Consider the following 27623-nt stretch of genomic DNA (forward strand, 5'->3'; position numbering starts at 1 on the left):
AAATTAAATGAAAAATTTGTTGCCTAGATGGCTACGTTCACCATGTGAAAAGGTTAAACGTTTGATGTCCTGATTGTGGTGCTGGAGATGGAACTTGTGCTAGGCAAGACCTCTACCACTGAGCTACATCCCCAGCTTTAATCTGAACCATAATCATAATCTTTACAATTCTGATGGTCAACCAGTTTTGTTTGTTGGTTGGTTTCCACTTTGTCGCACCTTTTACTCGACCTCTTCCCCTAAGACTCTGGGAAACACGCGGGCAGGCAACTACGCATGCGCCATTTCGGGCGGAGCCGAGTTACTATGGCAGCGCGACGCCGAGAGGACCGGAAGGCGACATAAGACTACTTCCGCTTGCGCGGCGGCAGCACTTCCGGGTCAGAAGGCTGGCTGCGACGGTCCTGAGGGGTAGGTTGGAGGGCACGGGAGTTGGCGGGGTCCTGGTTGCCGAGCGCCAGCTGGCGACCGTGATGACCCCGTTATCCTGGAACGCGCGGGGGCGCAGGGCGGCCGGCGTCGCTTACTCCTGGCCTCGTCACTCGGAACTGAGGCGGACGGCGTGGGAGGCCCGAAGTCCGCCTCACCTCGCCGCCCGGAGGTGGCGGGGACTGCGAACGGCGCGTGCTCGCGGGGGGGAGCCGTTGGCCCCGTCGGTCGGATGAGTTTCGAGCCCGGGGGAGCCGTTCGCGAGCGAGGGGACCAGGCCCGCCTGAGGGCCGCGGGTTGTGCGCGGGGAAGCCGGGTGCCCCCAGGGGCCCGGGACGCTGGAGAAAGGGGCCTCCGTGCCTGGCCCAGTTGAAGGGAGGAGGGCGGCGCGGAGGAAGAGCGGTCTTTGCCGGGCCCCGGGAGGAGTCGGAGCATGGTGTGTTGTGGGAACTGAGGGACGGCGGCGTCCGACACCCAGCCCAGGTGAGAGGTGGATTGCTGGGTCGACGGGGCGGATCAGGACCAATCCTAGAGCCTTGTGGTCGCGGAGCCCTAAAAAGTTTTTAGCAGGTAATGACTATGTATTTGTAACTGAAAGCTTGATCCCTGTCCCCAATGCCAATCAATGGCAATTTAATAATGAGGACACGGTTTTGAGAAAAAGGAAAAAGAAGGTTTATTGCTTTGCTAGCAAAGGAGAAACACCTGGGACTCCTGTCCCAGAGGTTGTGACTCTCCAGATCCAGAGGGACAGGGAGGTTTTAAAGGGACTTGTCAAGATTTACATTTCAGGTGCTCTGGTAGGGGGTCCCAGGGCTTCCTGATGGCACATTAGGATTCACTTGTTGATTTGGGAGGTATTCACTTTCCACATCCTCAGCAGGCATCTCCTTCCTGTAGTGGGTGTGTTCAAGGGCAAGATTATGATTCTGAGAAGGCAGAAGAGGGTTGGGATCCAGCGCACACATGGCTGGAAATGGCCTTTGTCAGGAGAAGGGATGCTTTGTTGCAGCAAGAGAAGGGGAGAGGAGGAAGCAGGGATGTTGGGTTTGGAGGGTGAAGTATTTCTTTTCTAAATTGTATGAGTGTGAAGTTGGAGGCAAGTTTGTCTGCTGCAAGTGAGAGAGAAGAATGGCATTTAAAACTTTGTTGAAGTGAAGGAACTTTGAAATATTTCAAGAACAGTGTAAAGAGGGGCTGGGATTGTGGCTCAGGGGTAGAGTGCTTGCCTAGCATGGGTGAGGCACTGGGTTCAATCCTCCGGCACCACATAAAACTTAAAAAAAAAAAAAAAAACTAATAAAATAAAGGTATTGTGTCCATCTACAACTAAAAAAAATTAAAAAAAAAAAAGAGTGAATGAAGTGCCTGGAGCAAGGCTATCCAAAGTAGTACAATACAAGCCATGTATGTCGTTGACAATTTGCTAGTAAACACATTAAAAGTTATCAAAGCAACAAGTAGAATTAGGAGTGTATTTCACCTAACCCAATACCCAAATTCTGATCTCAATATTAAGTCAGCATATAAAAATTATTATTTTTTTTTAAAGAGAGAGAGAGAATTTTTTTTTAATATTTATTTTTTAGTTTTTGGCAGACAAAACATCTTTGTTTGTATGTGGTGCTGAGGATCGAACCCGGGCCGCACGCATGCCAGGTGAGCCCACTACCACTTGAGCCACATCCCCAGCCCCTATAAAAATTATTAATGAGATATTTTACCTTCTTGTTCTGAATCTTGAAATGCAACATGTATTTTACAGTAAGTGCAGTTTGGCCTGGCCACATTTCAAGAGCTCAGAAGCCTCATGTGGCTACTAGCTACCCTTTAGGGCACATAGATGTAGAGAAACAGTTGGATTTCTGGGCAGTGTTCAAGTCCCATCTGTAGTCAGGAACCATCTATTTGCAGCGGTTCCCTTCTGTCTAGTTGTGAGGTTTTTTCCTTCAGCCATTCTGAGCAGGTTAAGGGCAGCCAAAGAGAAGGCACTGATTTATTCAAGAAGACATTCATTGAGCCAGGTGGGCATGGTGGCTGGTGGCTCAGGAGGCTGAGGAGTTCAAAGCCAGCCTCAGCAACTTAGGCCCTAAGCAACTTAATGAGACTTGTCTCTAAGTAAAAATTAAAAAGCCTCAGTAGTTAAGGCCCCTAGGGTTCAATTTCCCTTACCCCCCCCAAAAAAAAAAAAAAAAGACATTGAGCTCCTCCCAAGAGCCAGGTACTCTGCTAGATGCTGGGGCTATACAGGTGCATAAGACAAAACCTGCTAGACACTATCTGAGTAGGGAGTCAACACAGTACTCATTTTTGCTATAGCTGAGTCCTCAGAGAGGTCATAGACCCCTTGTCTTTCTGGAGGGTGGTTCCCAGCTTGCTTGACAACTGGGAGGAGGCTACCAGACCTCTAGGGGCTGTTAGGGGAGGAGCCGCTTCAGAAAGCACTCTTAAGTCCGAATTCAAATCAGAAGAGATCTTTATTTACCTGGCCAGGGACTGTCACCCAGCATAGAGACTAAAAAAGTTCTGTGAGAGGACAGTAGTTTCCTGGTCCATCCAAGAAGAATATAAGGACAAAAACCACAACTCAGTGACTTGCTTATCGCCGTGTAAGCTAGCCAATTGCAGAAATTAAAACAGTAAGTGGGACCTATGGGCTGTAGGCAGGACTGGAGTTTTCCAGTCAGCAAGCAAGTGATAAACAGAAGCTAAAAAAAAGCATTAGCTTTGCAGTTCAGTTGACCACAGTCCTGGGTTCAAGCAAGTGCTAGACAGTCACATCCTGAATTTGGGCAGGAGTTGGCAGGGCGAGAGTCTACTTCAAAGTCATGTAGACCCACAAGGGCATTCAAATCCAGGATGTAGCGCACCACGACCACTGCTGCATCCTGAGTAGGGTGCAATTTGTGGGGTACAAAGTACGGAAAGACAATTTTTATAAGAAAACAGTTTTCATTTCAGTTTCTCAGAAATAGCTCTTATATAATAGTTTTTTGTTTAAGAAGGTGACAAAATGGAGTCTTAAGCCTGCCTATGACAGTTCTTGCTTTATAATTATCTCACTTATCAAAATCTTATAATCTATATTCTTTACTAATCTATAACTTACTCTTATTGATTGTATTTATCAGTTCACACTACAACAGTGCTTGCATGGGAGATAAGGTCCAGGGGCCAAGGGACTTGCCTTGAAGTGTAAGTGCAGATGTTCTTTCATATCCTTTTCTTTCAGCAGCCCTGTTCTCTCAGCTGCCATTTATTCCCCAAGATAAATTACGTGCCTTCTGCAGAAAACACACAGCCTTCAGGCTTGAGGCCATGGGGGTCTGTCGTTTAGTGACAGCAGTGGCTGCAGATCAGAATACTTGGGTGCTCAGGAGGGGGAATGCAAGGAGATTTTTTTGATTTATGAACCACATAAATGAATTACCTAGTCAAAAACAAATGAAATCTAAAATTGTGAACTTAGAACCAATATAGAGCAAGAAGTATGTGACATTTACAAATTTTTATTTTTTAACCATTCTCTTTGGTAAGATAAGTTTCTTACTATATTTAAATTCTAAAATGTGTGTGCTTTATGTATTCATATTACCCTTACAGCCTTATGCAAATTTATTCCAGCACATTGCAGGATTTTCACTCTTTGTTGGACACTAAAATTACAACTAGGCTAAATGCTACCAAAGAGAAGCACAGTTTTTTTTTGTGAAAGATACCATTTGGTGAGTGGGCCAAGCCCCAGGGGGCAACAAAAACTTTGTTGAAGAAGTGACCTTAAAGCTGTGCTGTGAGGGATGGCAGGAGGCCAGAGAGTGGGAGTCAGCAGAGGTCACCCAGGAGACCTAAGGGCATATTTAAAGGACCATAACAAGGCATATGTGGCAGAAGCACAGCTGGACAGGTCAGAGATGAGACTGTGAGGGGCAGGGACCTGAGTGTGCGGAGTGCTGTCCTTTACATCATAAAGGTAATGGGACTGGACAGTTGGTTGCAGTAAGCCTCCTCTGCATTTTTAATAGTGTATATAATTTACAATTATGGTTCCAAGCTTCTTGTTTGTCATATAGTTTCATTTTGCCGGATCCCCCCACCCACACTAATGTTTAAAATCCAAAAAATTGCTGGGCAGGGTAATCCTGATTAGAGGGTAATCACCTGTAATCCCAGTGACTCTGAGGCTGAGGCAAGAGGATCACAAGTTCAACCAGCCTCCACAACTTAACAAGACCCTAAGCAACTTAGTAAGACCCTGTATCAAAATTTTAAAAAAGAGCTGGGGATGTAGCTTAGCAGTAAAGTACCCCTGGGTTAAATCCCCAGTACCAAAATAAAATAAAATAAAATGCAAATACATTTAAAAATTAAATAAAAGTTGTTGTCACATTTCCCTGTAGGAATAAAATGGAAGGAGAGTCAAATAAATTTGAGATTCATACTCCAGTTTTTGACAAGAAGAACAAAAAGTACTTTGCATATAAGGAAAGACCCCAGAAACATGCCCATGAAAGTTTCAGAATCTCCTCTCTGGAAGGTGACCAGCTTCAAATAACTAAGAGTAAGAAGAAAAAAGATTTCCAGCTTCTAATTTCTTCTCCTTTGAAAAAACCAGAAATCTGTGATCAGACTGAAAAGGCTACTTCTACAAACAAGAAGAAGAAAAAGAGGAGAAAGAGTGCTCTGGGGGTAGACCCGGAAACAGGGGTTGCTTATGTCCTCGTGGATAAAGAAAACATTGAGAACACGCCCAAGAACTTGGGGAGAGACGTGGATGTCGTCTATGTAGATATCAGCAGAGAGCAAAACTCAGCAGAAGGGTGTGTGGTGGGTGAGCATGCGGCCACTGAGTCTCCTAAAGGTGGGCCAGAGGAGCCGTGGAGCGGAGCCAGGGGGAGAAAGAGTCGGAGCCAGCCGGGGGGAGTCGCAGCACCCCTGGGCCCTCAAGGGAGCATTGTCCTGCCCCAGCCGGAGTCACGGGCACAGCCACCCTTGTTTTCTCTGAGCCTTGAAGGGGAAATCTCAGAACCACCAGTGTCCACTGGTAAAAAGAAGTCTAAGAAAAAAAAGAGGAAAAGGTCCAGCGTGCAGGAATGGGAAGCCTCAGCGGGGCCTGGGGATCTAGCTCACCATCCCTCCGAAGAACCTCAGGTAGCCATTGAAGCAGAGGCTGGAGAAGGCAGTGACACACTAAAGAGGGTGAGAAGGTCCAGTGCTGTGAAGAAGGCCAAGAGGAGGAGGCACGTCTCCGCAGAAAGCCCTGTGGAGTCTGGTGGTTCTTCAGCACTGGATGAAAACTCTGGGAACACGCGCTTTGGTTCACCGGAGGGCAAAAGCACCATGATGGAAGAAGGGGTGACAGTCCGGCCCCTAGAGGGGAGAGCCCAGGCTGCACAGGGGGAGAAGCAGGTGCCAGAGGCGCAGAGGTAGGTGAGAGTGGCTGCCTTGTGCTGTGTGTGTGAGGCCTCTTCCTTCAGCACAGGGCAGTAAGTGGCAGGTGTCACAGGCGCTTTCACATGCAGAATAATGCACATATTTAGTTGAGCACACTTGGCAGGTGGCTTAATATCTTCATGTCTAAAGTAAAGCAATTAAACTAGATTTCAGTAAGAGCTATTTTGAATCGTAAAACTCTATATAAGTTGAAAAGATATTTAAGGTCCCAAAATGCATCCATAAAAAGGAAGAAGGATTTGATATGTTATACTTCACATTCTATAGAACAGTCCCCCAAAAAAATCTTGGTTTAATATTGTCACTACATGTTAATTTAGTGAAACCATTATTTATGTAAATACCATTAAAGTGTGCTATATAATAGATGAAGATAAAGAGGTGTTTTAAAGACCACTTTATCTCATAGTCCCTCAGGACCTATTTTCTCCCCATTTTAACTCAGTGACTTAGTGACTTTCTCACGCCTGTTCTGGCTTAAAATATTTCCACATGAATGTTATGAGGAGGGCATGTCAGGTGGCGTTGATGAGAGTCATGGGCCCACTCGTGTCCTCTGTCCTCGTGTGAGGAAAGTTTCCACACAGACCCACCCTACCCTTTTCCCAAACTGATACCCAGATCAGTTTCCAGATCACTGATTGCAAGGCAGGAGTGTGCCGGAGTGTGTCTTGTAGCTCACCTCAGTTGTGAGTTTCTGGAAGCTGTTCTCCCTTCCCTCCAGTGGTGCCAGTCTGAGAGGGTCGCTGATGTGACCAAGCATACTAAGGGCAGATGGGGACGCCTTGCAGAGAGTTTGGGGAGGACTTAGGGTACCTATATAGAAAATAAATCAGAGGAGAAATGATGCCCTAACTATCTGGAGTAAAAACAACTCTGACTATGCCAACCCGGAACACTGACCTAACCGTTTGGTAACATCGTGTTATAAAGCTCAGCTCGTTGGGAGGGTCTGGAAGAATTGTTTTTTCAATTCTGATTCTTAGTGGAAAATAGAGAGGGTTTTACTGATGAGAGTTAATATCTAAAATCAAAAAAAGATGAGAAATTGTAGTATAAACAGTATTTGGTAGAATTAGGGCTTCACATTACTTCCTAGGCCACCTTGGACACATATCCGTGTAAATCAAGTTACTTTGAGAATCATGAGCTGAATCAACTCCAAGGTCCTGTCTAATTTGAACTCTGGTAGACTGAGGGTCATTTAGGAAAGCAGTTGACTGGCTGGCAGGGCAAGCGATAGTGTTTAACCCGGTTTCCCTCTTAGGTTAAACCCTGCAGTTGAGGAAGAGCATGGCTTGGCATTGCCTGGGGATTCCACGGCAAGACGTTTATCTGAAGAGCAGAGAGAGTCTGGTGACTCAGATGTGGACTTGGATTCCGCCGTGAGGCAGCTCCAGGAGTTCATTCCTGACATAAAGGACAGGGCTGCCACTACCATCAAGCGGATGTACCGCGACGACTTGGGACGGTTTAAAGAATTTAAAGCTCAGGGTGAGGTTGTGGCCCCTAGTGGAGGTTGGATTTTCCTGGGTGGTGTTGTGAGTTATTCAGGTTGACAGATTCACAGAGAAAACATCCTTTAGCCCCTTGGGCTCTCTCCTCCCAGAGTTGTTTTCTGAGCTGTGGAATGTCAAAATGAAGGGCCTGTGTTTTCCTCCTTGCCCCACTTCTGGTGGAGGACACAAGGGAGATAACAAAATTAAAATATTAGCAGCTTAATTCAACTGAGATGAGGTGTAATTTCCTTCCCTAAAATGGTGATTTGAGGATGAGCTGGTTGTGGTGGGCATGGACTCCAGCAGGCAGAACCTGCTCTCCTTGATTCAGTGCTTGGTGTAGGCTGTGTTCTGCAAATGAGCACCGTTTCCTGCATGTCTACCAGGGGAGGCCCAATAGCACTGGTCAGTGAAGAAAGTAAAACGAGTTTATCAGTTTGAAGAGACGTAGAAATAGACAAACTACATGTGCACACCATTTATAGAGTAGTTTCTAAGGATCCTTTTTATTGATTTTGATCCTTTTTATTGACATCTTAAAAATTTTTTAAAATATTTTTTTAGTTATACATGGACATATGTGGTGCTGAGGATCGAACCCAGGGTCTCTCACGTGTGAGACAAGCGCTGTACCACTGAGCCACAACCCCAGCCCCATCTTGAAATTTTTTGAGTTACGTATTTCATAAAAAGTATTCTTAGACTGAGTGCAATTATATACACCTTAATCCCAGTGACTTGGGAGGCTGAGGCAGAAGGATTGCAATCTCAAAGCCAGCCTCAGCAACTTAGCAAGGCCCTAAGCAATTTAGTGAGACCGTGTCTCAAAATATAAAGGGTGGGGATATGGCTCAGTGGTGAAGTGCCCCTGGGTTCAATCCCTGGTACCAAAGAAAAGTATTTTTAGAATAAATTTGAGAACAAAAAGATAATCTTTGGATTTCCAGCACATAAAAAAGGAAGAAAAGAAAGAAAGACAAATATACTATGTAGCAGTCAATGAGTGCTTTGCTTGGTGAACAGGAAGAGGGTGTGATGTGTGCTGCCCTTCCCCAGAGTGCATGCACTGGACACCTCTGACACTTTCCTGCCGGCCTAGGCAGAGCACCACCCTCCATGTGGGGAGGGAAGGGACTTTTTTAAACTTTTCACTTGATGCTATCTGGATTTTTAATGAATATATGTTATTTTTAGAAGATTGATGAAGTAGGAAAGTTGACTGGGATGAGCAGGAAGGACCTTGGGGAAAATCTGAAGGAAGGGAGGGGTTCTGAAGGTGGGGTCTGGGATGAAGGGCAAGGGCACCAGCCCAGCTGCTCCTCACAGGTGGGCCTGGTGCTCTAAGAGCCAGGGGTTTGCTTTTGTTCTTACTGACAAAACATACTCTCTCTCCCTTTCCCCTCCTCAATCCTAGGTATTGCTATTAGATTTGGCAAATTTTCTGCAAAGGAAAATAAGCAGATAGAGAAAAATGTGCAAGAATTTCTGTCTCTGACAGGAATTGAAAATGCGGACAAGCTGCTATACACAGACAGATACCCAGAGGAGAAGTCTTCCATTACTGAATTGAAAAGAAAGCATGCGTTTAGGGTGCACATTGGTGAGTTCAGAAGTGCTTACCCTGACCCTCCAGTTTTCCCATCCCCTGCCTGCAGTACGAGTTAATTGCTCTTGTGGTGAATAGCATTCTTACTGCCAGTCAGAACTTTTGGGGATTTGGAACGTGTCCATGTCTCCCAGCTGCAGTGCTTTTATGAATTTTGTGAAAAATAAAGTGAAACCAGGAACGGTGGCAGATGCCTGTAATCCCAACAACCCTGGAGGCTGAGGCAGGAGGATCATAAGTTTGAGACCTTCCTCAGCAACTTAGTCCGTAAGCAATTTAGTGAGACCCTGTCTCAAAATAAAAAGGGCTAGGGATGTGGCTCTGTGGTAAAGTGCCTCTGGGTTCAATCTATGGTATCAAAAAAAAAAAAAATTAAGTGATCACTTTTGGTCTTTCCTACTTGGCAATATTTGTGGCTTTTGGTGTCTTGTCCCATTCTTGTTACTCTGCATGTGCTGCACAAAGCCCAAAGCCCATTCCTGCATGCACCTTGGTCTCCTGCGGTTCTAGAGGTGGGCGGTGTGCTTGGGGCTGGGGCCCTCCTTCAGGATGCTGTGGGAGGTTAGGAGGCCATGCAGTAAAGGAGCCAAGGGAAGAAAATCTGTCTGGAGGGTCGGGGTCATGTCTTCTAGAGAGGGAAAATGAGAAAAATGTAGTTTCATCTTATGGAGAACTGTTGATGTGTGTCCCCTGCCTTAGGGTGTTTCTCTTTTTAATTCAAATGATGTTAAAAATACTTTGCCTTCTATGGGTCTTTTCCGTGAACTGAGTAGACCAGAATCTGGAGTCTCCAGTGCTTTAGCATCCAGTTTGCAAAGCTCTCCAGGGCAGCAATGATGGCAGGCATCTGCTCCCCAGGCCAGCTCTGCAGGACCAGCACGGGGCTGAGGATAGTTAGTGCAGCTACAGAGGGAGGCTGTCCTGGGTCCCTGCTGCAGTTGTGACTATTTCACTCCAGCCTTTTCAGGCCCCTCTGACTCTTGTTTCTTCTGACTGTAGGTAAGGGCATTGCTCGGCCCTGGAAACTCGTATACTATCGAGCAAAGAAGATGTTTGACGTCAATAATTACAAAGGCAGGTAAGAAAAATGTCTTAATTCAAGCCAGAACTTTTTTCTCTACTTTGCTTACATTATAAGTCAAATATCCTTAGCACTAGATGGAAAACAAAAGTCACGAGGAACTTTACACGTGAAACTGGATTGGATAGGGCTGGAGATGTGGCTCAAGCGGTAGCGTGCTCGCCTAGCGTGCGTGCGGCCCGGGTTCGAGCCTCAGCACCACATACAAACAAAGATGTTGTGTCCGCCGAGAACTAAGAAAAAATAAATATTAAAATTTTCTCTCTCTCTCTCTCTCTCTCTCTCTCTCTGACTCTCTCTTAAAAAAAAAAAAAAAAGAAACTGGATTGGATATTTTTCAATTTGTCTTCAAGGTCCTTTAAGTTTCCACCTCTTTAATAACCCTTTTGTAACCTTTGCCTGAATCTCGGCATTCCTTTGTATTTGGTTTAGCACTCAACAAGCCCTTCCGCTCTCACGCCACCCCTGCTCTCTCCTCTGTGTCATAAGTGCCTGTGGACTTCAGCGCTCCCCACATGATGCACCCGCCTGCCTTTTAGCACAATTCTTTGGATTTGAAGGTGGAAGTAAAAATGAACATTAGATCATTTACATGCAATTCTGGGGTTTCTACACAGAGCGCTTAATGTGGTTCTTACTCTCAACTTTTGGTGAGGAAAGTTTCCACACGCAGACCCACCCTACCCTTTTCCCAAACCCCAAGATTAGACAGTGTGAGTAGAGCTTTAGGAAAATTCACTGAAGACGGTGTCTTAAATGGCACTTAAAAGCATGCCTTTGGCAAGTCTGTGGTGGCAGCAAGGGTAACCTGTTTTTGCTTGCAACATAAGTGCGAGAATAAACTTTGGAATAGTAATACTCTTATTATTGTGATGATTTAAGAAGTTAATTTGTTTGTGCTACATGATTTGTGTTGGGGTGGTCACTACCTTAGAGTATTTCTTTAACTGAAGGGTTCCTCACTGAAAGGAACCAGGAAGTCAAAGACCAAGGCTTTAGGCTTAGAATTTAGGCTCAGGTGTTCAAAGTCAGCACACCTCTTTCCCTGTTGTACACTTATCCTTCCTAGTTCCCTTGTGCTGTTGCTGCAAGCATCTTTAAGTTGCTGTTTTATCTCAGGAAGACCCTGACTTCCTTGAGGGGGAAGTACTAGGAGGTTTTGTTTTATACCATTATTCTTTTTTTGTGTGTGTACTGGGGATTGAACTCTGGTGCCCTTGACCACAAAGCCACATCCCCAGTCCTATCTTGTATTTTATTTAGAAACAGGGTCTCACTGAGTTGCTTAGTACCTCGCTTTTGCTGAGGCTGGCTTTGAACTACTGATCCTCTTGCCTCAACCTCCTGAGCCACTGGGCTTACAGGTGTGCATCACCACACCCAGCTACACCATTCTTCTTCTTTTTTTTTTTTTAATATTTTGGTTTTTAGTTGTAGTTGAACACAGTACCTTTATTTTATTTTTGTATGGTACTGAGGACTGAGCCCAGCACCCCACATGTGCTAGGTAAGCACTGTACCACTGAGCCATAACCCCAGCCCCAACACCATTCTTCATTTTTTAATTTTTTAAGTTGTAGTTGGACACAGTACCTCTATTTTTGTTTATTTATTATTACGTGGCGCTGAGGATCTAACCCAGGGCCCTTCGCGTTCAAGGCGCAACCCCAGCCCCACCATTATTCTTAATAAGTGTAGAGTCCCTGTAGAGTCCCAGTGGTCTGCATTGACAATGACTTTCTGAAAGCCTTAGGGTGTTATTGTGCTGAAGGAGTTCTGGATTGCCTAAGCAGTACATAACCTGCGCTCCTCTACCCATACTGAGGGGATGATTACTTTATTTCACTTAAAATATTTAAGGTATTTCAACCTCAATGTATTTTTAATTTTATAGTGCTTTTTTTGGTAATTGTTTTTTTCGTGGGGTTGGTGCATTTTAAATCTTTAAAAAGATACATATTTGTGTTCAGCCATTGGCTACATGTTTACTGAATATCTGTTGTCTCTCAGGCATTGTAGATACCATAGAGGACATGACCAGCAGGGTCCTTGTCCTTGTAGAACTTCCATTCCAGAGCTGGGCCATCCACAACATGACCACCAGCCTCGGGTGGCTGTTGGACCCTTGAAACCTAGTGGGTCCAAATTGTGGTGTGCTGCAAGAGTCAAGGAAACACTGGTTTTGGGAGGCCCGATATGAAGGAAAGAATGTAAAACAGCTCAGTGTTTTTTGATACGAATTACATAATGAAATGATAGCATTCTTCATGGGGTTAAAGAGAATGTATTCTTCAATTAATTTCATTAATACTCCATGAAAGTGAATCCCTGTGAGGCTAACATATTTCTATCAGGCAGCCATGGTCTAGAGGAAGCCACACGAGCAAGCGAGAGCCCGTGATGTGTAATTGCAGGTCATGACCAGAGCTGGGGAGGGGAGCAGGGCAGCCTTCTCTGAGGGGCACCTTTGTGGGTCAGCGGACTGCCTCCACCACAGGTACAGAGGCTGGGAGGTGAAAATGGACCGAGAAGTTATTTGCTCTGCTGAGATCCTGAGATGCAGGGATGGGAGCGGGGATCGTCAGGCCTGGATGTGGGCTTGTGGCGCCCTGCATTTGGCTCTTCCCATGCTGGCAGCATGCTGCAGTGATTACCATTTTTAGGAACATTCTTCTTCTCTCAGGTATAGCCAAGGAGATACGGAGAAGTTGAAGGCATACCATTCCCTCCACGGGAACGACTGGAAAAAGATTGGAGCCATGGTGGCCCGAAGCAGCCTCTCGGTTGCCCTGAAGTTCTCCCAGATCAGCAGTCGTAAGTGACTCACCTCATGGTGAAGGAGCCACAACTGAGCCAGCCCCCAGAGGTTGCTGCTGGCTGGCCTCTAAGAGTACTCTTTATTTTAGGGTCATTTTCTGTGCTCATTCATTTCACTTTTTTATGCATTCAGTGAACCTGTGCTACCTTTACTACACTGGTTTTGACTACATCTAAGTTTAGTGAGAATATAACTGTCACAGAGGCTGGATGGGGAGCTGGGTGGAGGAGCCTGTGGGAGGGAAGCGCGCTCTCGGTGGCCTGTTGGCAGGGAGGAAAAGCACTGGTGTCTCTTGTCAGTTTTACTCTTCATTTAGAGAAAGTTCCTTTAGTTATGTTCTTCCCGTTAAAACGTCCCAGATTGCTCTGAGAAAGCGGGCCTCAGGTGGGGTGTATTGAACACAGAGTCCGTGTTCTGGCCACTCAAGTAGTGTGATGCAGCCAGTCCTTTCAGTTTCCAAGAAGAAAAGCAAAAATCTGGAATTTTAAAAATATTTTGGGCCAGGCGCGGTGGCCACGCCCGTAGTCCCAGCAGCTCAGGAGGCTAAGGCAGGAGGATCACAAGTTCAAAGCCAGCCTCAGCAATGGTGAGGCGCTAAGCAACTCAGTGAGACTCTGTCTCTAAATAAAATACAAAATAGGGCTGGGGATGTGGCTTAGTGGTTGGGTACCCCTGAGTTCAATCCCCGGTACCAAAAAAAAAATTTTGTGAATTCTAAGTATCTTTTTTTCTCCCTTTGGAAATCTTTTTATTTCCAAATATTTATCCAAATTATTATTGTGGAGCAGGAGGGGGTAACACTCTGGGAGCCAAACTGAAGCCCTGTGCAGGCTGTGGTCTGATGCTAACTCTAATGCTCTGACACCTGCCTATCCACAGGGAATAAGCTCCTCTGATGCTTCTTGACATCTGCACAGGAGGATGGCCTTAGGGCGACTCTGGGACCTCTTGTCAAGTGCTGGGTGGGCATCACAGTGACCACCAATATCACAGGAGGAGCTGAGGAGGGAGGTGTGTGCATGACAAGAGAGTCGTTGGACTCTTTCCTGGCGCATGCTTGGGAGCCTCACAGTGTCGCGTAGTAGACGTTGCTCTTGGAAACAGGAAGAACAACTTCATTGAAGTTGAATGAAATCATTGTTTAAAGAAAGGACTTTTTTCCCAGCACTGGGGCAGAACCCAGGGCCTTATGCACACTGCAAGTTCTGTACCACTGAGCTACACTGGCAGCCTGGGACGTCTGTTTAATAATTTCTGGCTTTGGTTCTGAAAAAGAATCATGGCCAAATACTAAAGCTTAATAATTTTATTTAAATTGGCATGTAATTTGGGCTGGGATTGTGGCTCAGTGGTAGAGTGCCTCAGGTAGAGCGCTTGCCTAGCACATGTGGGGGCCCTGGGTTCGATCCTCAGTGCCACATAAAAATAAATAAATAAAGGTATTGTGTCCAATTACAACTAAAACTTAAAAAAAAATTGGCATGTAATTTGATTTTTTTTTTTTTTAATATGTTTGTAACTTGATAATATGCCTGACTTTTTCATGTTTCGGGTTGTTTTTGAAAGCACGTAGATTAGCAGCTATAAGGCCATCCTTTTATGTCTATAGAAAGAAATCACGGTGCTTGGAATAAGACGGAAACACAGAGGCTCATCAAGGCTGTTGAAGAGGTGATTTTAAAGAAAATGTCTCCCCAGGAGATGGAAGAGATGGATTCACAGCTCCAAGAGAATCCTGAAGGTCGCCTGTCAATCGTCCGGGAAAAACTCTACAAGGGCATATCCTGGGTGGAAGTGGAAGCTAAAGTGGAAACCAGAAATTGGATGCAGTGCAAAAGTAAGTGGTAAGTTTACGACTTCTAATACAAACTTCAACAAGACTCTCCTGCGTTGCTCACTGGTTTAGGGCGGAGAGGTGAGGCTGCTAAGAACGTCCATGGACACTCACAGATCAGAAGTGAACTTCTGCGGTCCACTGCCCCAACTGCTCCAGTGTCAACATCTGAATTAAATGAGCACCTGATTTGCCCTGACTCAAAGATAGGTGCAAGCTGCTGGCTTGAGGAGTGTTCCATGCTGGAACAAATGGCTTCTTTACCCAGAACTTAAGCCTTTTTAATAATGAAATGGACTTCTGATTTTTGACTCTGACTTTATTTCATTTATAAAACTAGAGAGCATTTTTGTTTTTTGAAAGAGAATTTTTAATATTTATTTTTTAGTTTTCAGCGGACACAACATCTTTGTTGGTATGTGGTGCTGAGGATCGAACCCGGGCCACACGCATGCCAGGCGAGCGCGCTACCACTTGAGCCACATCCCCAACCCACAGAGAGCATTTTTTTTTTTTTAAATGGGAGGAAACTCGGGTTTAGAAGAGAAGTCCTGAGAATGGTTGTCATTGATTGTGGCTTTGCCTTTTTAGCTTTGCTCTCTGTGGCTTTTCTGTTCTCACCTGCAGTGAGCCAGTGGCACCCTTTGCTGGTCAGTCACCCAGAGGCTCAGTCCTGATCTGGCTGCAGCCGCAGCCCCATATTTGTTGGTTTTCATGGGAGACTACACTTAGGGAAACTCCAGAGAACAGAGTGTTGGGGGCATGTGACACGGAGGGAGCAGAGCCCTTCTGCCCAAGCTGTAGCAGGAGGTGACGGCTGAGCATTTCAAGGGGAGTGATCAAGGCTGGTGCCCTTCAGAATCAACACATCTAAGGCAGACAAAAGTGTTTGTAATTTTAAAATGGGAAACTTTGCATGCTGAACATATGTCTACCTCAGGTAACGCTGAAGTGGCTGCAGGTGATACTTTTCAAACATGTGAACAACGGGCTGTTGGGGAGATCAATGTCGGTCACCTACGTGGGTGTCTAGCATCTCCTTTATCAAGAATGTGATCTGAAGAGCTAACAGTCTGTCCATCAGATTGTACCAAATTTCATTCTTCAAGATTAGTGTTTTTTAAGTGTTTAGTGGGGTCAGCACTGTCACTCAGAGCTTTACTGACACTAGAAGGCTCATTACTTCTCTTACCACGTTTCTAAATGTGCTCTGCTTGGTGTTCCAGACACTGGGAATGGTAACAAGGACAGTGTCCACCTGCTGTAGAAACAAAGGTGAATTGAGTTTATTTATTTATTTTTAGTTGTTGTTTAGACCTTTATTTATTTACACATGGTGCTGAGAATCAAACCCAGTGCCTCACACATGCCAGGCAAGTGCGCTACTGCTGAGCCCCAGCCCTAGCCCGTGAATTGAGTTAAAAGAGCACCTTTAACAGGCTTAGCACCTGTTAATAGGCTTATTTTTTCCCTCCCTTCTTAAAACTTTCATTATGAAAATTTTATAATTTGTGTACCTGTATTATTTCCCATCCATCATTCAAATTTAAGAAATCAATAACTTTCTATCGTTTTACGGATTCCTTCCCACTTTTTTTTTCTTCAAATAGGTATGTTCTTGATGATGGTAAATGAGTTGAACATTAGAAAGTCATCGAAATGTTAGAAATAAAAAAGAAATTTTTATTCCTTTTCACACAGGACGGAAATTCTGACCAAGAGGATGACTAATGGCGGGTTTGTGTATCGTGGAGTGAATGCGCTGCAGGCCAAAATCAACCTTATTGAAAGGTACAGGGACAGAACTTGGTGCTATTTTAATGGGTTTTCTCTCTAGCCAGAGTGGCTGTTGACATAGCAGAGATTGCCGTGTCATTGCTAAGGGTTAGGTACAAGCTCTGGCACTTTCTACATGTACTGTGGGTGGAACAAATTCATTCTGCTTGTTTCCCTTAAATGAGGCTGAAGATGAGAAGTTCCCTGCCTCCTGCTGTCCTTGGGAGGGTCGGGTAGAGACATGTGCATGGAGCACTCTGTGCACTCCTTCACTGGTTATTTCAGTCTTCAGAGCTTTCCCTATGGATGGGAGTTATTTCTGTCCATTGGAAAATGTGAGTAGAAAATTCAGACAGAGGGGCTGGGGATGTGGCTCAAGCGGTAGCGCGCTCGCCTGGCATGCGTGCGGCCCGGGTTCGATCCTCAGCACCACATACCAACAAAGATGTTGTATCCACTGAGAACTGAAAAATAAATATTAAAATTCTCTCTCTTTCTCTCTCTCTCTCTCTCTCTTAAAAAAAAAAAAAAAGAAAATTCAGACAGAGCCCTGCTGCTCTGCATTGTGGCTTGGTCTCTTAGAGTCTTCCCAGGAGCATTCCAAGGGCAGAGGAGATGTGGCCTGGGCTTGTATTGACCAACTAACAGCAAAGAGTGGAGAGCTTGGCTCTGGGCTCCCTGTCAGCCCTTCTGCTTGGTTCACTGGGGTGCCTCCTGGTTCTCGATACTCGCCTGGCTAGTTACATGGCCACCTTTCTTCCCTTGCCAGAGAGACAGACAGCATAGACAAGCAGGTCAGGTCAGACAGGCCGGGGCCAGTGCTGGCACACCTGTTAGTTGTGAAGCCTTGAGCAAGTGGCCTGCCTGTCAATCCCATTTCCTTGAGTCTAGAATGGGCCTTGTCCCCCGACCTCATCACAGATGTCAAGGGTCACTCTAAGTGACGATGCACAGAAAGGTCTTCACACCATGGCTGTCGTGCTGTGAGTGCTGAGCACAGATGCTCAGTCACTGACTTGCCTGGTGGCCTGGCCTTGGATGGGACAAACACCCCAGCTGCCTCCAACCCTTGACATCCTGGGGTTCCATGAAGATGTGCTTTGTCCTGATTTTTGCTTGAGATTTTCATTGTTCTTTCTTACAGGTTATATGAAATAAATGTGGAAGACGCCAATGAAATAGATTGGGAAGATCTTGCTAGTGCCATAGGGTAAGACCATTTGTTAAATACTAAGTTAACTTACAAACTAGAGAAGACTCAGAATTTAAAAAGTGGGTCTGAAATTCATGCTGCATATGGAATTATGTGTAAATGATACTTAAAATTAATCCAGTTTGCAAGAAAACCAATTTGATATAACTCAGAGTAAATAATAAATTTTAGAAGCAGACAATTAAAGGCACTGAGTTGTTAGCTAGGTAAGCTTTCATTTCAGTAAATAGCATTAATTGAACGTTTTTTGTTTTCTGTGTTTGTGCACTTGAGGGCTGTGGCTCGTCATACCCGAAGTGCTCTGAGATTAGACTTCAGGTAGAGCATGATACTGTGACCCCTGCCCACTTAGTTGAGTGTTCAAGTGAAAAATATGATTGTAGACTGGGCGTGGTGGCATACACCTGTAATCCCAGCAGCTCAGGAGGCTGAGGCAGGAGGATCTCGAGTTCAAAGTTAGCCTCAGCAATAGTGAGGCACTAAGTAACTCAGTGAGAGCCTTTCTCTATTAAAACACAAAAATTGGGTTGGAGATGTGACTCCACGGTTGAGTGTCCCCGGAGTTCAATCCCTGGTTATACCCCACCTCCCCCCCCCAAAAAAAAATATGGTTGTAACTAGGAAAGTGTCAGCATGCTGTCCACTGACCATGGCAGGTGAGGCGGCAGAGACAGATTGTGCACACTCTGCCTTGGAGACCAAGGGGTTCTGGCGTGTGCTCCTTTTCAGTGTCTTTACTAGAAAATTAAGGCCCAGTCGCTCTTCATCTACCAGGATGAGCAGCTGTGTGCTATGCGTTTTCCTGGCCTCAAGATGGAGCATTGAACAAGACAGCTGCTTTCCCTGGCAGAGCTTCTGTTCCGTTGATAGAGATATTTTTGTATACTAAGGAATTGACTTAAAAACCCTCAACAAACTATGCTGACAGCAGTGATGGCACTAACGGAGTTTACTTCCTGACCCCGTATTGCATACGAGACACAAGACTCGAGTGAGTTAGGACTCCAGGGCTCACCTCTCCTCTAACAAAGACTGTAAGCAAGTAAGCTAGTTTCAGACAGCTTGGGTCCTAACAAAATAATAAAGTAGGGTAGAAGAGACCTGGGGAAGGGAGTCATGACATAGGATGGTTAGAAGACCTCTCTAGGTGGTCACAAAGGGCGACACATAAACCAGATGGGAGTAGAAGAGTGTCCTAGGCAGAGGGGAGCAATGTGAAAGTCACGGGAGGCAGGCAGTGGCTGGCACATCAGAGGGACAAAGGATAGCCAGGGTGTGTGATGGCAGCGGTTGAGCCAGGCTGCCCTGCATCACAGGTTGCTGAGACATGAGTGCCATGACAGTATGGCATTGTCTGCTGACATGGCAGGCGTTATGGTTCTCCCTGTGTGCCTAGTCTGGAGCTTTGTGACCCTCGTGGTTCCCTGACTTGGGTTCTCAGCCCAGCTTGCACATTGAGCTCATTGGGGAGCTTTTTGGGAATGTTGATGCCACAGCCAGGCAGTCCAGGAGTGTTGGTCTGGGGTGGAGCCTGGGTGTCCTCTGTTTTCCAAGCTCCCCGATGGTTATAATGTCCTGCCATTGCTCTTGCTCTGGTGAATTAATGTGGTTCTGGGACTGTGTTCCAGTTAGGATTTTTTTAGAGGCATATGAGAATGCAAATACAGAATTGAATATTACACCCACACCCAAAAGAAAGAAGGACTTGGGTTTATTGTGTGAGATTTATAATATTTTAAAGAAAAGGAAATAGGTTACATGGTCCATAACTGGAGAGGGTGCCAGGAGGGGAAACAGTAAAGGGTGGCCCCGGCCCCACGAAGCCCACACCCATGCCCCTCCTGGGCATCCTACGCTAGGTGCCTGCTACAGAACAGGGGCACTGTTCCGATTTTTCCTCTCTCTGAACAAGAGTCATAGAGGTTGTCTTTTAAAAGAACCAGCTCTGAGCTGCCCACCCTCTGCTGGTTGTTTTGGGGTCTGCTCTGCTCTTTATTGTATTTTTCCTTCAGCTCTCTTTGAGTTAATATTTTGCTTTGTTTTTCCACTTTTTAAGATGGGTGCTTGGCTTCTTTTAAATTTTTCTTCCTTTCTGCTGTAATTCGCCATATGTTTTCCTCTACAGCATTGTAGTCCCCCCCCCCCCCCGGAACTTTTTGTCAGAGAAAGTTTAGACAAATACAAAATAAATGGCCCTTTGCTTCTGTCACCCCCTTCAGTAGCTGAAGCCATCCTTGCTAAGCCTCCGTGTTTACCCCCTCTGGACATTGTTAATATGTGGCAGATTTGATGTGCTCTATGGCCTCAGTGCCATTGAAAATTCTAATTTTTCCTTTTGAGTGAATCTATTTGGAATTGAGTAATTCCATTTCTAGAAATATATTCTACAGAATAAATTCACACAAAATTGAAATGATTTCTGGGGCTGGGGATGTGGCTCAAGTGGTAGCGCTCTCGCCTGGCATGCATGCGGCCCGGGTTCGATCCTCAGCACCACATACCAACAAAGATGTTGTGTCCGCCGAGAACTAAAAAATATTAAAAATTCTCTCTCTCTCTCTCTCTCTCTCTCTCTCTCTCTCTCTCTCTCCTCTCTCACTCTCTCTTTAGAAAAAAAAAATGATTTCTGTGCAGAACAATGTAATGTATAGTGTTTTTCTAGAACAGCCTGACTGCCCGCTGATAGTGTCCTGGGTGGGTAGATAGATGGCTCTGGTGCGGTGAGATACTGTGTAGCTCAGTAGAGAATGAGAAAGCCTTTAAGTGGCAGTAGAGAGCTCCAAGATATATTCTTGGTGACAAACTGCGTGGAGCTTTGGTGGGTACGTGCATGTTACATAAACACATGTGTATTCAGGAACTTTGGGGCTTGGGATATAGCTCAATTGGTAAAGTGCTTGCCTCACGTGCACAAGCCCTGGGTTTAATCCCCAACACCACAAAAAAGAAAAAAAGAACTCTATGTACTGTGGATCAGCAAATCTGATCAGCCGTCCCACCTCCACCCCCACTGAAGACACTAAAGGTAAATGAAATGTGCTCAAAGTCTCTTAAAACTTCCCAGCTCTTTTTGAGTCAATATTTTGCTTTGTTTTTCCACTTTTTAAAATGGGTGCTTGGCTCCTTTTAAATTTTTCTTCCTTTTTGGGCGTGGTGCACACGCCTATCATCCCATGGCTCAGGAGGCTGAGGCAGGAGGATCAAGAGTTAAAAGCCAGGGCTGGGGATGTGGCTCAAGCGGTAGCGCGCTCGCCTTGCATGCGTGCGGCCCGGGTTCGATCCTCAGCACCACATACCAACAAAGATGTTGTGTCCGCCGAGAACTAAAAAATAAATATTAAAAATTCTCTCTCTCTCTCTCTCTCTCTCTCTCCTCTCTCACTCTCTCTTTAAAAAAAAAAAAAAAAAGAGTTAAAAGCCAGTCTCAGCAAATTAGTGAGAGAGTAACTTAGCAAGACCCTGTCTTAAAATACTAAAAAGGCTGGAGGTGTGATCCAGTGGGTTCAATCACCAGTACAAAAAAAAAAAAAAAAATCCAGATAGTTTAGTTAAGTGATTTTTACTTTAAAAACAATATTAGATTTGGTTGTTTCTGTCCTGATTATTATTAGTTGAAATATATTGTAAATTGAAAATCAAAACACCGTAGGCTTTTTTGTTTGTTTGTTTGTTTGTTTGTTTAGTTCTGCACATAAAAAATATATATATCCACCTTGGAATTGTGACAAATGTACCTGTCTGAAGGGTGGTGACCAGGGTGTAGATCTGGAGTAGACTACTCAGCACAGGTCCTAGCACCCACCTTTGTTAGCTGTGCCTCAATTTCCTCATCTCCAAAGTGAGAGGGAGAAGAGAGGAGCAGCTCAGCCCAGAGTATTTCGAGGATTGTTGGTGCTGTGTGAGGCCATTGGCAGCCAGCCCCAGGCAAGCTCCGCGTGGGTCAGCCGCCACATCGCGTTTCCCTGGTGACTTCCTGCTTCAGCTGAGCAGAGCCGTCTGAAGAGCTGCTACTGTTTGGTGCTGCCGATTGAACCCAGGGCTTTCCACACTAAGCATGTGCTCCTTAATGATGCATAAAAAGTTAATGGACAGGCATCACCAACTTGACTGTTGTAAATTATCCTGTAGAAAAAGTATTTTCCAACTTACCAAGATTGTTCATAAGCTGGTTAAAAAATGTCATCTTAGGGGCCTGGGGTTGTGACTCAGTGGCAGAGTGCTTGCCTTGCACATGTGAGGCACTGGGTTCGATCCTTAGCACCACATAAAATAAATAAACAAAATAGAGAGATCGTATTCATGTATATCTAAAAACAAGATTTTTTAAAAATGTCATCTTGGACCCAAGTTTATACAATAAATAAATCTAACTTTTACAATCAGCCATTTTATCTTCAAAAAACAAGCAAGCAAACAGTGTCACATTTCTTCAGCTTTTAAAACACTTGCCCAAGCTGCTTGCTGGAATAGAAGCACAGGGCTGACATAGAGATATGAGAAAAAAAATTTCTGTGAAATTGTCCATTAATGCTTTTTGACAGGCAGGATTTATACTGGTGTATCGAAATGTGTAATAGAAATGAGACATTTAGGGCTGGGGATGTGGCTCAAGCCACACATTTATGCATGTGATGATTTCAGGTTCAAGATAAGAAAACTAGGTGTGTCTATAGCCCCCACCTGAATAAATGTGCTTACTACACAAGTATTGAAATGGTAAGTTTTAACTGACATTTTCATCTTTTTCTTTCTAAAGTGATGTGCCTCCATCTTATGTTCAAACTAAGTTTTATAAGCTGAAGGCGGCCTGTGTTCCCTTTTGGCAGAGAAAGACGTTTCCAGGTCAGTACTTTGAACATGGGTGGCTCAGAGCCCAGTCATGTGGGCAGGTGATGTGATTCCTGGAACCTCAGCTTCACCAGGTGTAAAATGGTGAATATTGGCAATCATATCCTCATCTAGCAGGAGTTTCAAAAGGACCAAGTGAGGGGATGCACCATGTTATGTGGTTATCATGGTGCTTGGTACTTGGTGACCACTCAGTAACTGTGTCCTGCTGGTGCTTCTGTCACACACACTTGTGCACACATGTGCAGACAGCATAGCCCACACACTTCCCCGTGTATTCACACCACACGACATGCTGTTCCAGAAAGAATGGAAGGTGCCTGGTTCCATAGGGAGTTTAGCTGTGTGGCTCCCACACTCAGATCCATCGGGGCTCTGTGGGGCACTAGTTAGAAACATAGATTCTCTGAACAGAGTGCACAATCTGGGTTTCCCTGTAACATGCTCCAGGGAGTTGTGCTGTAGCCTTCCCAGCAGTGGTGCTCTGCCTGGAGCCACAGTTGGGGTGACCTTGGACTCTGGAGCCTGTGCTGAGGCACTGCTCTGCAATCAGCTCACGCCACTTCCCAGGTTGCACCCCCATTAGCTCCATGGCCTTGGGCAAGCTGCTCTTTCTGCCTCAGTTTTCTCACTGGGAAACTGGGTTAAAAATAGGGCCTAACTCATAGGGTTTGTTCAAGGTCTGGGCGAGAGAAAGTGAGTAACCTGTGGTGATAAGATCGGTGCATTATTGTATCCCATGTTCTTTGATGTAAGAGGTTTTGTGCAGGTGAATAATTTCAAGGTTAAATTTGTGTTCTGCAGAGATCATCGACTACCTTTACAATACTACTCTGCCTGTGCTTAAAGAAAAGTTAAAAAAGAAGATGGCGAGAAAAGGGACCAGAATCCAGACTCCCACAGCACCCAAGCAGGTTTTCCTATTTAGAGATATCTTTCATTCTGAAGATGATAGTGAAGGAGAAGACACAGAAGAACAAAGTTAAGCAGAGGTTACCATTTCTTTTCCTTTTTTGTTAGTTTGTACACATGTTAACATGTTAGCTTTCCATTACTCTAACAAAATACCTGAGACAGTCGGCTTGTAAAGAGAAAAGGTCTGTTCTGGCTCAACAGTTTTGGAGGCTCCGCTCCGTGATCAGTTGATCCTGTTGCCTTGGTCTGTGGTGAGGCAGCACAGCATGGTTGGAGTGTACGGCAGAGCAGAACTGGTCACCTCGTGGCCAGGAAGCAAAAGAGGAGGAGGAGGGGGGGAGGCCCCACCCTGGAGACCTTGCACCAGGCCCCTCATCTTAAAAGTCCTGCCACTTCCCGGCAACAGCACCCCGGGAACCAAGCTTTTATCACGTATGGGGGGGCCATCCCTGAGCTATCTGAATAGCCTCTACTCAGCCTTGAAGCCAAGGAGATTTTGGTTTGACATTAAAAGTCATTTTGAGGCTTCTCCCACTTAATGGATTACACAAAGCATGTGGTGAGCTCGGTCTTCACTGGGCTAGAGAGGCTGTTCTTTAGCTCCGGGCTTGGGCATTACCCACTGGGCTTGGACAGCCCCCCTCCTACCTTATTTGGCAAAAGAACATTCCATTGAAATCCTTTGCAGCCCCCTTGTATAAATAAAGCAAAAGTGGGCTCTTCTCTCTCTCCTCCCACTGTGGAGGCAGGACCCCTGAGGTTGCAGAGCCATCCCGCCCTCGCTCTTTGAAAATTATTTTCTGTGCTGGGTAGTTTTTCGCTATATTTCTCAGCTAGCTTACCTCACACTGAGGGAAACTCAAAAATTATATAGTCCATGCAGGACCAGGATGTGGGCCAGAAACCCATGCACCTTTGAGGGACATTTGGCATCCAAACTATAGCACTTAGTAAAGTTCTTTTTGGCAGTGATGTTTACAATGGCCGGAGCAGGTGATGGCGTCTATTGTGGAGCATGAGAAACTTACTAACATTCCTATGAAAGTGCTGTTGTGTGGAGAGGAGCACGCCCATGGGGCTGCAGAGCAGTAGAGGGGAGGGCACACCCGTGGTGCTGGTTGTGTGGGTGCACGGCACACTCAGCACCGAGACACATGCCACTCTGCACTCTGTTCCTCCAGGGCTCAGATGTAGTTTGTTCCTGGTGCAGAAAGGCGAGAGGTGGATATGTGGATCTTCTCTTCCTCCAGCTGGTGTGTCACTGCTTGCACACCCCATCTGCCTGGACTCTATTTGTTTGTTTGGGTACAGGGGATTGAACCCAAGAGTGCTTAACCACTGAGCAACATCCCCAGCCCTTTTTTTTTTTTTTTTTTTAGAGAGAGTGAGAGAGAGGGGGACAGAGAGAGAGAGAGAATTTTAGTATTTATTTATTTTTTTAGTTCTCGGCAGACACAACATCTTTGTTGGTATGTGGTGCTGAGGATCGAACCCGGGCCGCACGCACGCCAGGCGAGCGCGCTACCGCTTGAGCCAGATCCCCAGCCCCTCTGCCTGGACTCTAGTATCTGTGAATGGTACTCATATCAGCTGTCCTCTGAAAGCTGGTTACTGCGTTCACGTGGTGTCCAGCTGAACAAAAAGAGGAGCAGCAGTTTCTTCTGTCGTTGATTGAAAGCCTGGTTCTGAGGCTTGTCGGAAGCCTGGGACAACCCCTGCTGGGTTTTCAAGGGTAATTTTAGTGGCAGGCTTTTCTCTCATTCAGGAAAGCAAAACAGAGAATTTGTTGGGCTTTAGGTTACAAAGGTTGTTAAATGGGATGAAGGAGTCAGCGTGGGGGGGGGGGGGCGTTGGATTATCCAGAGTTTGGGACTATACAGGTAGCTGTTGTAGCCCCTGCATGGGGCACTGATGCCCCCGTTGCCTCCCAGCAGCTCCATGAACTCCTGGCTGTCCACTGCTGCTGCCCTCACGGCAGCCTGTGCACATGTCCCTTCGCCAACATGTGCCTCTATAGGAACATGTGTCTCCACGCTATATAAGGGCTTCTGCCTCCTCCTGCCTTCTAGTCTCCGAGTGCCTTGTGTGGGCTGCCCCTTAGCAGAACCCTGCAACAAGGGCATCTGGGCCACCTGTACAGGAGAAGAAAGTGGCTAAACGTGGGCCATCAGTGCCGAGTGGGGCTCCACTGTGTCCTCAGGGCTGAGTGGTTCACGCAGCACTTGTCAGGTAAGCACTGTGCCATTGAGCCACACCCCAGCAGAATATGCAGAGAATTCTGGGTGTGTGTTGCTAGGGATCCAGCCCAGGGCCTGTGGATGCCAGACATGTGCTACAGCACTGTGTGCAGCACCCCTGACTGGTTACTAGGCTACAGTGCCCTGCCTGTGCCCAGACCTGCCACCTGGGGAGACGGAAGAACTCAAAGAGGGGTGAGAGTCTTATTCACCACTATATCCCCAGCACCTGTCACAGTGTTATGCAAAAAAATGGACACACAATAAATATAAACTAAATGAATACTGTCTTAGTGAGAATCTCTCCTGTGGTCAGCTCCTGTCCCTAGACATGCCAATCTCCATGCTGATGGGACAATAAATGCTATATTCCTTTTGGAGGACAATTTGGTAAGATTCATCAGAGCCTGAAGAATGTACATGTTCTATGACCAGCAATTTTTAAGAATTTGTCCTGTAATATAGCAGGAAATGTAAATATTTGTAATAGGAAACTTGTTAAATTATGGTATATCCCTAGAATTTATGGTATATCCCTATAATATTGCACAGTGTTTAGAAATGATGATAACAGGTTTGATTGATGTGAAATATTTCAGAAGAGTATATTTTCTCAATTTTGTAAAAGTAAAAAAATTAAGGAAATTGTGTATGTATAAGCATTAAAGTGAATGAACTGAACCCAAGATGTTGATGTCAACACTGGTTCTCTCTGGGCAGCGGGATGGTGAGTTTGTAACACAGAACTCTTTGACGTGCTGGGGTTCGAGCCCAGGTCCTGGGACGTGCCTGACAAGTGCTCTCCCTGATTCACAGGCACAGTCCTAGTCTAGAGCTCTTGACTGCATCTGCAGCAAGACAGACTCACACAGCCCTCTGTGTCTGGACTCAGCATTAGTTCAGCTCCTCTAGGTCTCCAGAGATGTGGTTCCTAGCTGATTCTCCACTGTCCCTCTGCAAAGTCTGTTTTGTCTGAGTCCACACATACAGTCCCTCAGCCCCCAAGACAGGCTCTCATAGCCTCACTTCAGTCTTCCCTCCGTCAACCCAGAAGAGAAAAGAGATTGTCTTCCTCTTCCTGCTGAGGCCCTGGTGTTGTTCCGTGACCCACAGAGCACATGCCCGGCTGAGTGCTCACTGTAACCTGGAAGATGGGACTGGCTCCAGCCCATGGGCCCAACTCAAGCTACGATCTAGCTGAGTTGGTAAATCCCCCAGTGGAATGTCTCATGGGTTCTGTGAGCAGACAAACGGGTGAATGGACTTTGAGGAAGCGACCCACAACTGTGTGTGTGACAGTGGGTGATTACTTGAACTATAAATTTTACCCAGTGACTGTGTACTTTGTAAGTTTTACTTTGTAGTTTTTTTCTCACTTATCTCCCTGCCTCTAACCCTCAAAATGGGCATACAGAAGCAAACCATATGCATCTTACCTTTGTCAACCACCTGTTTTACATGTAAGAATCCAGGAACTTGCAAGGAAAAACAGGGCAGGTGGTATGTGTCAAGGGAAGTAGAGTAGGTTGCCTGGGGAAGCCATGAGTATGTTTTGGGTGGTGCAGACCTTGCATTAGGGCACATTTGAGCAAACTCCCAGTCTGGTACAAGAGAATGTGCTGAAGAGGAAAGCCTGCTGGAGAGATGGATTCAGGGGCTCACTCCGTGAAAATCAGAGCTGACTTGGCAAGACTGACGCCCCAGAGTGGGCAAGAGAGGGCGGGGGTGGGGGTGCAGTGAGAGGAAGGAAGATGAGTAGACTTGGGTAAAGACAGAAACCCACCCTTCCCACAGGAAGCAGGCTGGGATGACAGAAGTTGTTTTTAAACAGCCGTGATTGCCTTATGAGGGTCCATGGCCCAGCTGCTGATGGGCCTCACTTTCCTGTACCCATGTGTTTCAGCTATTTATTGTCT

General features: G+C 45.8%; 1 protein-coding gene and 1 long non-coding RNA gene across 6 annotated transcripts; one reads left to right on the plus strand and one right to left on the minus strand.

Moving 5' to 3' along the window:
- The first annotated feature begins 348 nt into the window (after nucleotides 1-348).
- Nucleotides 349-24762, plus strand: TTF1 (transcription termination factor 1). Of its 5 annotated transcripts, none has more exons than XM_081282590.1 (12): nucleotides 350-411; nucleotides 4827-5852; nucleotides 7148-7374; nucleotides 8794-8979; nucleotides 9985-10063; nucleotides 12750-12880; nucleotides 14494-14728; nucleotides 16420-16509; nucleotides 17639-17704; nucleotides 22464-22549; nucleotides 23360-23547; nucleotides 24652-24762. In XM_081282590.1, exons 2-11 carry the CDS (start codon nucleotides 4834-4836, stop codon nucleotides 23539-23541), a joined length of 2301 nt encoding a protein of 766 aa, XP_081138716.1. In that variant the 5' UTR covers nucleotides 350-411; nucleotides 4827-4833; the 3' UTR covers nucleotides 23542-23547; nucleotides 24652-24762. The 5 variants fall into 5 exon arrangements, 4 of the variants coding, with proteins under 4 accessions (XP_081138716.1, XP_081138718.1, XP_081138717.1 ...); XM_081282592.1 differs by lacking the exons at nucleotides 350-411; nucleotides 24652-24762 and adding exons at nucleotides 419-999; nucleotides 2019-2088 and having other exon boundaries at nucleotides 23360-24312; XM_081282591.1 differs by lacking the exons at nucleotides 350-411; nucleotides 24652-24762 and adding an exon at nucleotides 419-999 and having other exon boundaries at nucleotides 23360-24312.
- Nucleotides 24455-27623, minus strand: LOC308643026. Its single transcript, XR_014020686.1, has 2 exons — nucleotides 25025-27623; nucleotides 24455-24752 (listed from the first exon to the last, which is right to left on the minus strand). It is a non-coding gene; the product is annotated as an uncharacterized lncRNA (long non-coding RNA).

This window comes from Spermophilus citellus, assembly GCF_964194105.1.
Source record: "Spermophilus citellus genome assembly, chromosome: 2".
NCBI classification, from domain to species: Eukaryota; Metazoa; Chordata; class Mammalia; order Rodentia; family Sciuridae; genus Spermophilus; species Spermophilus citellus.

Bases quoted from the DNA above. Each gene is read 5' to 3' on its own strand.
- TTF1 (XM_081282590.1), top strand. From the start codon at position 4,834: ATGGAAGGAGAGTCAAATAAATTTGAGATTCATACTCCAGTTTTTGAC. The intron at 10,064-12,749 runs GTAAGAAAAATG...TTCTTCTCTCAG, and splicing joins GTCAATAATTACAAAGGCAG to GTATAGCCAAGGAGATACGG. The intron at 16,510-17,638 runs GTACAGGGACAG...TCTTTCTTACAG, and splicing joins AAAATCAACCTTATTGAAAG to GTTATATGAAATAAATGTGG.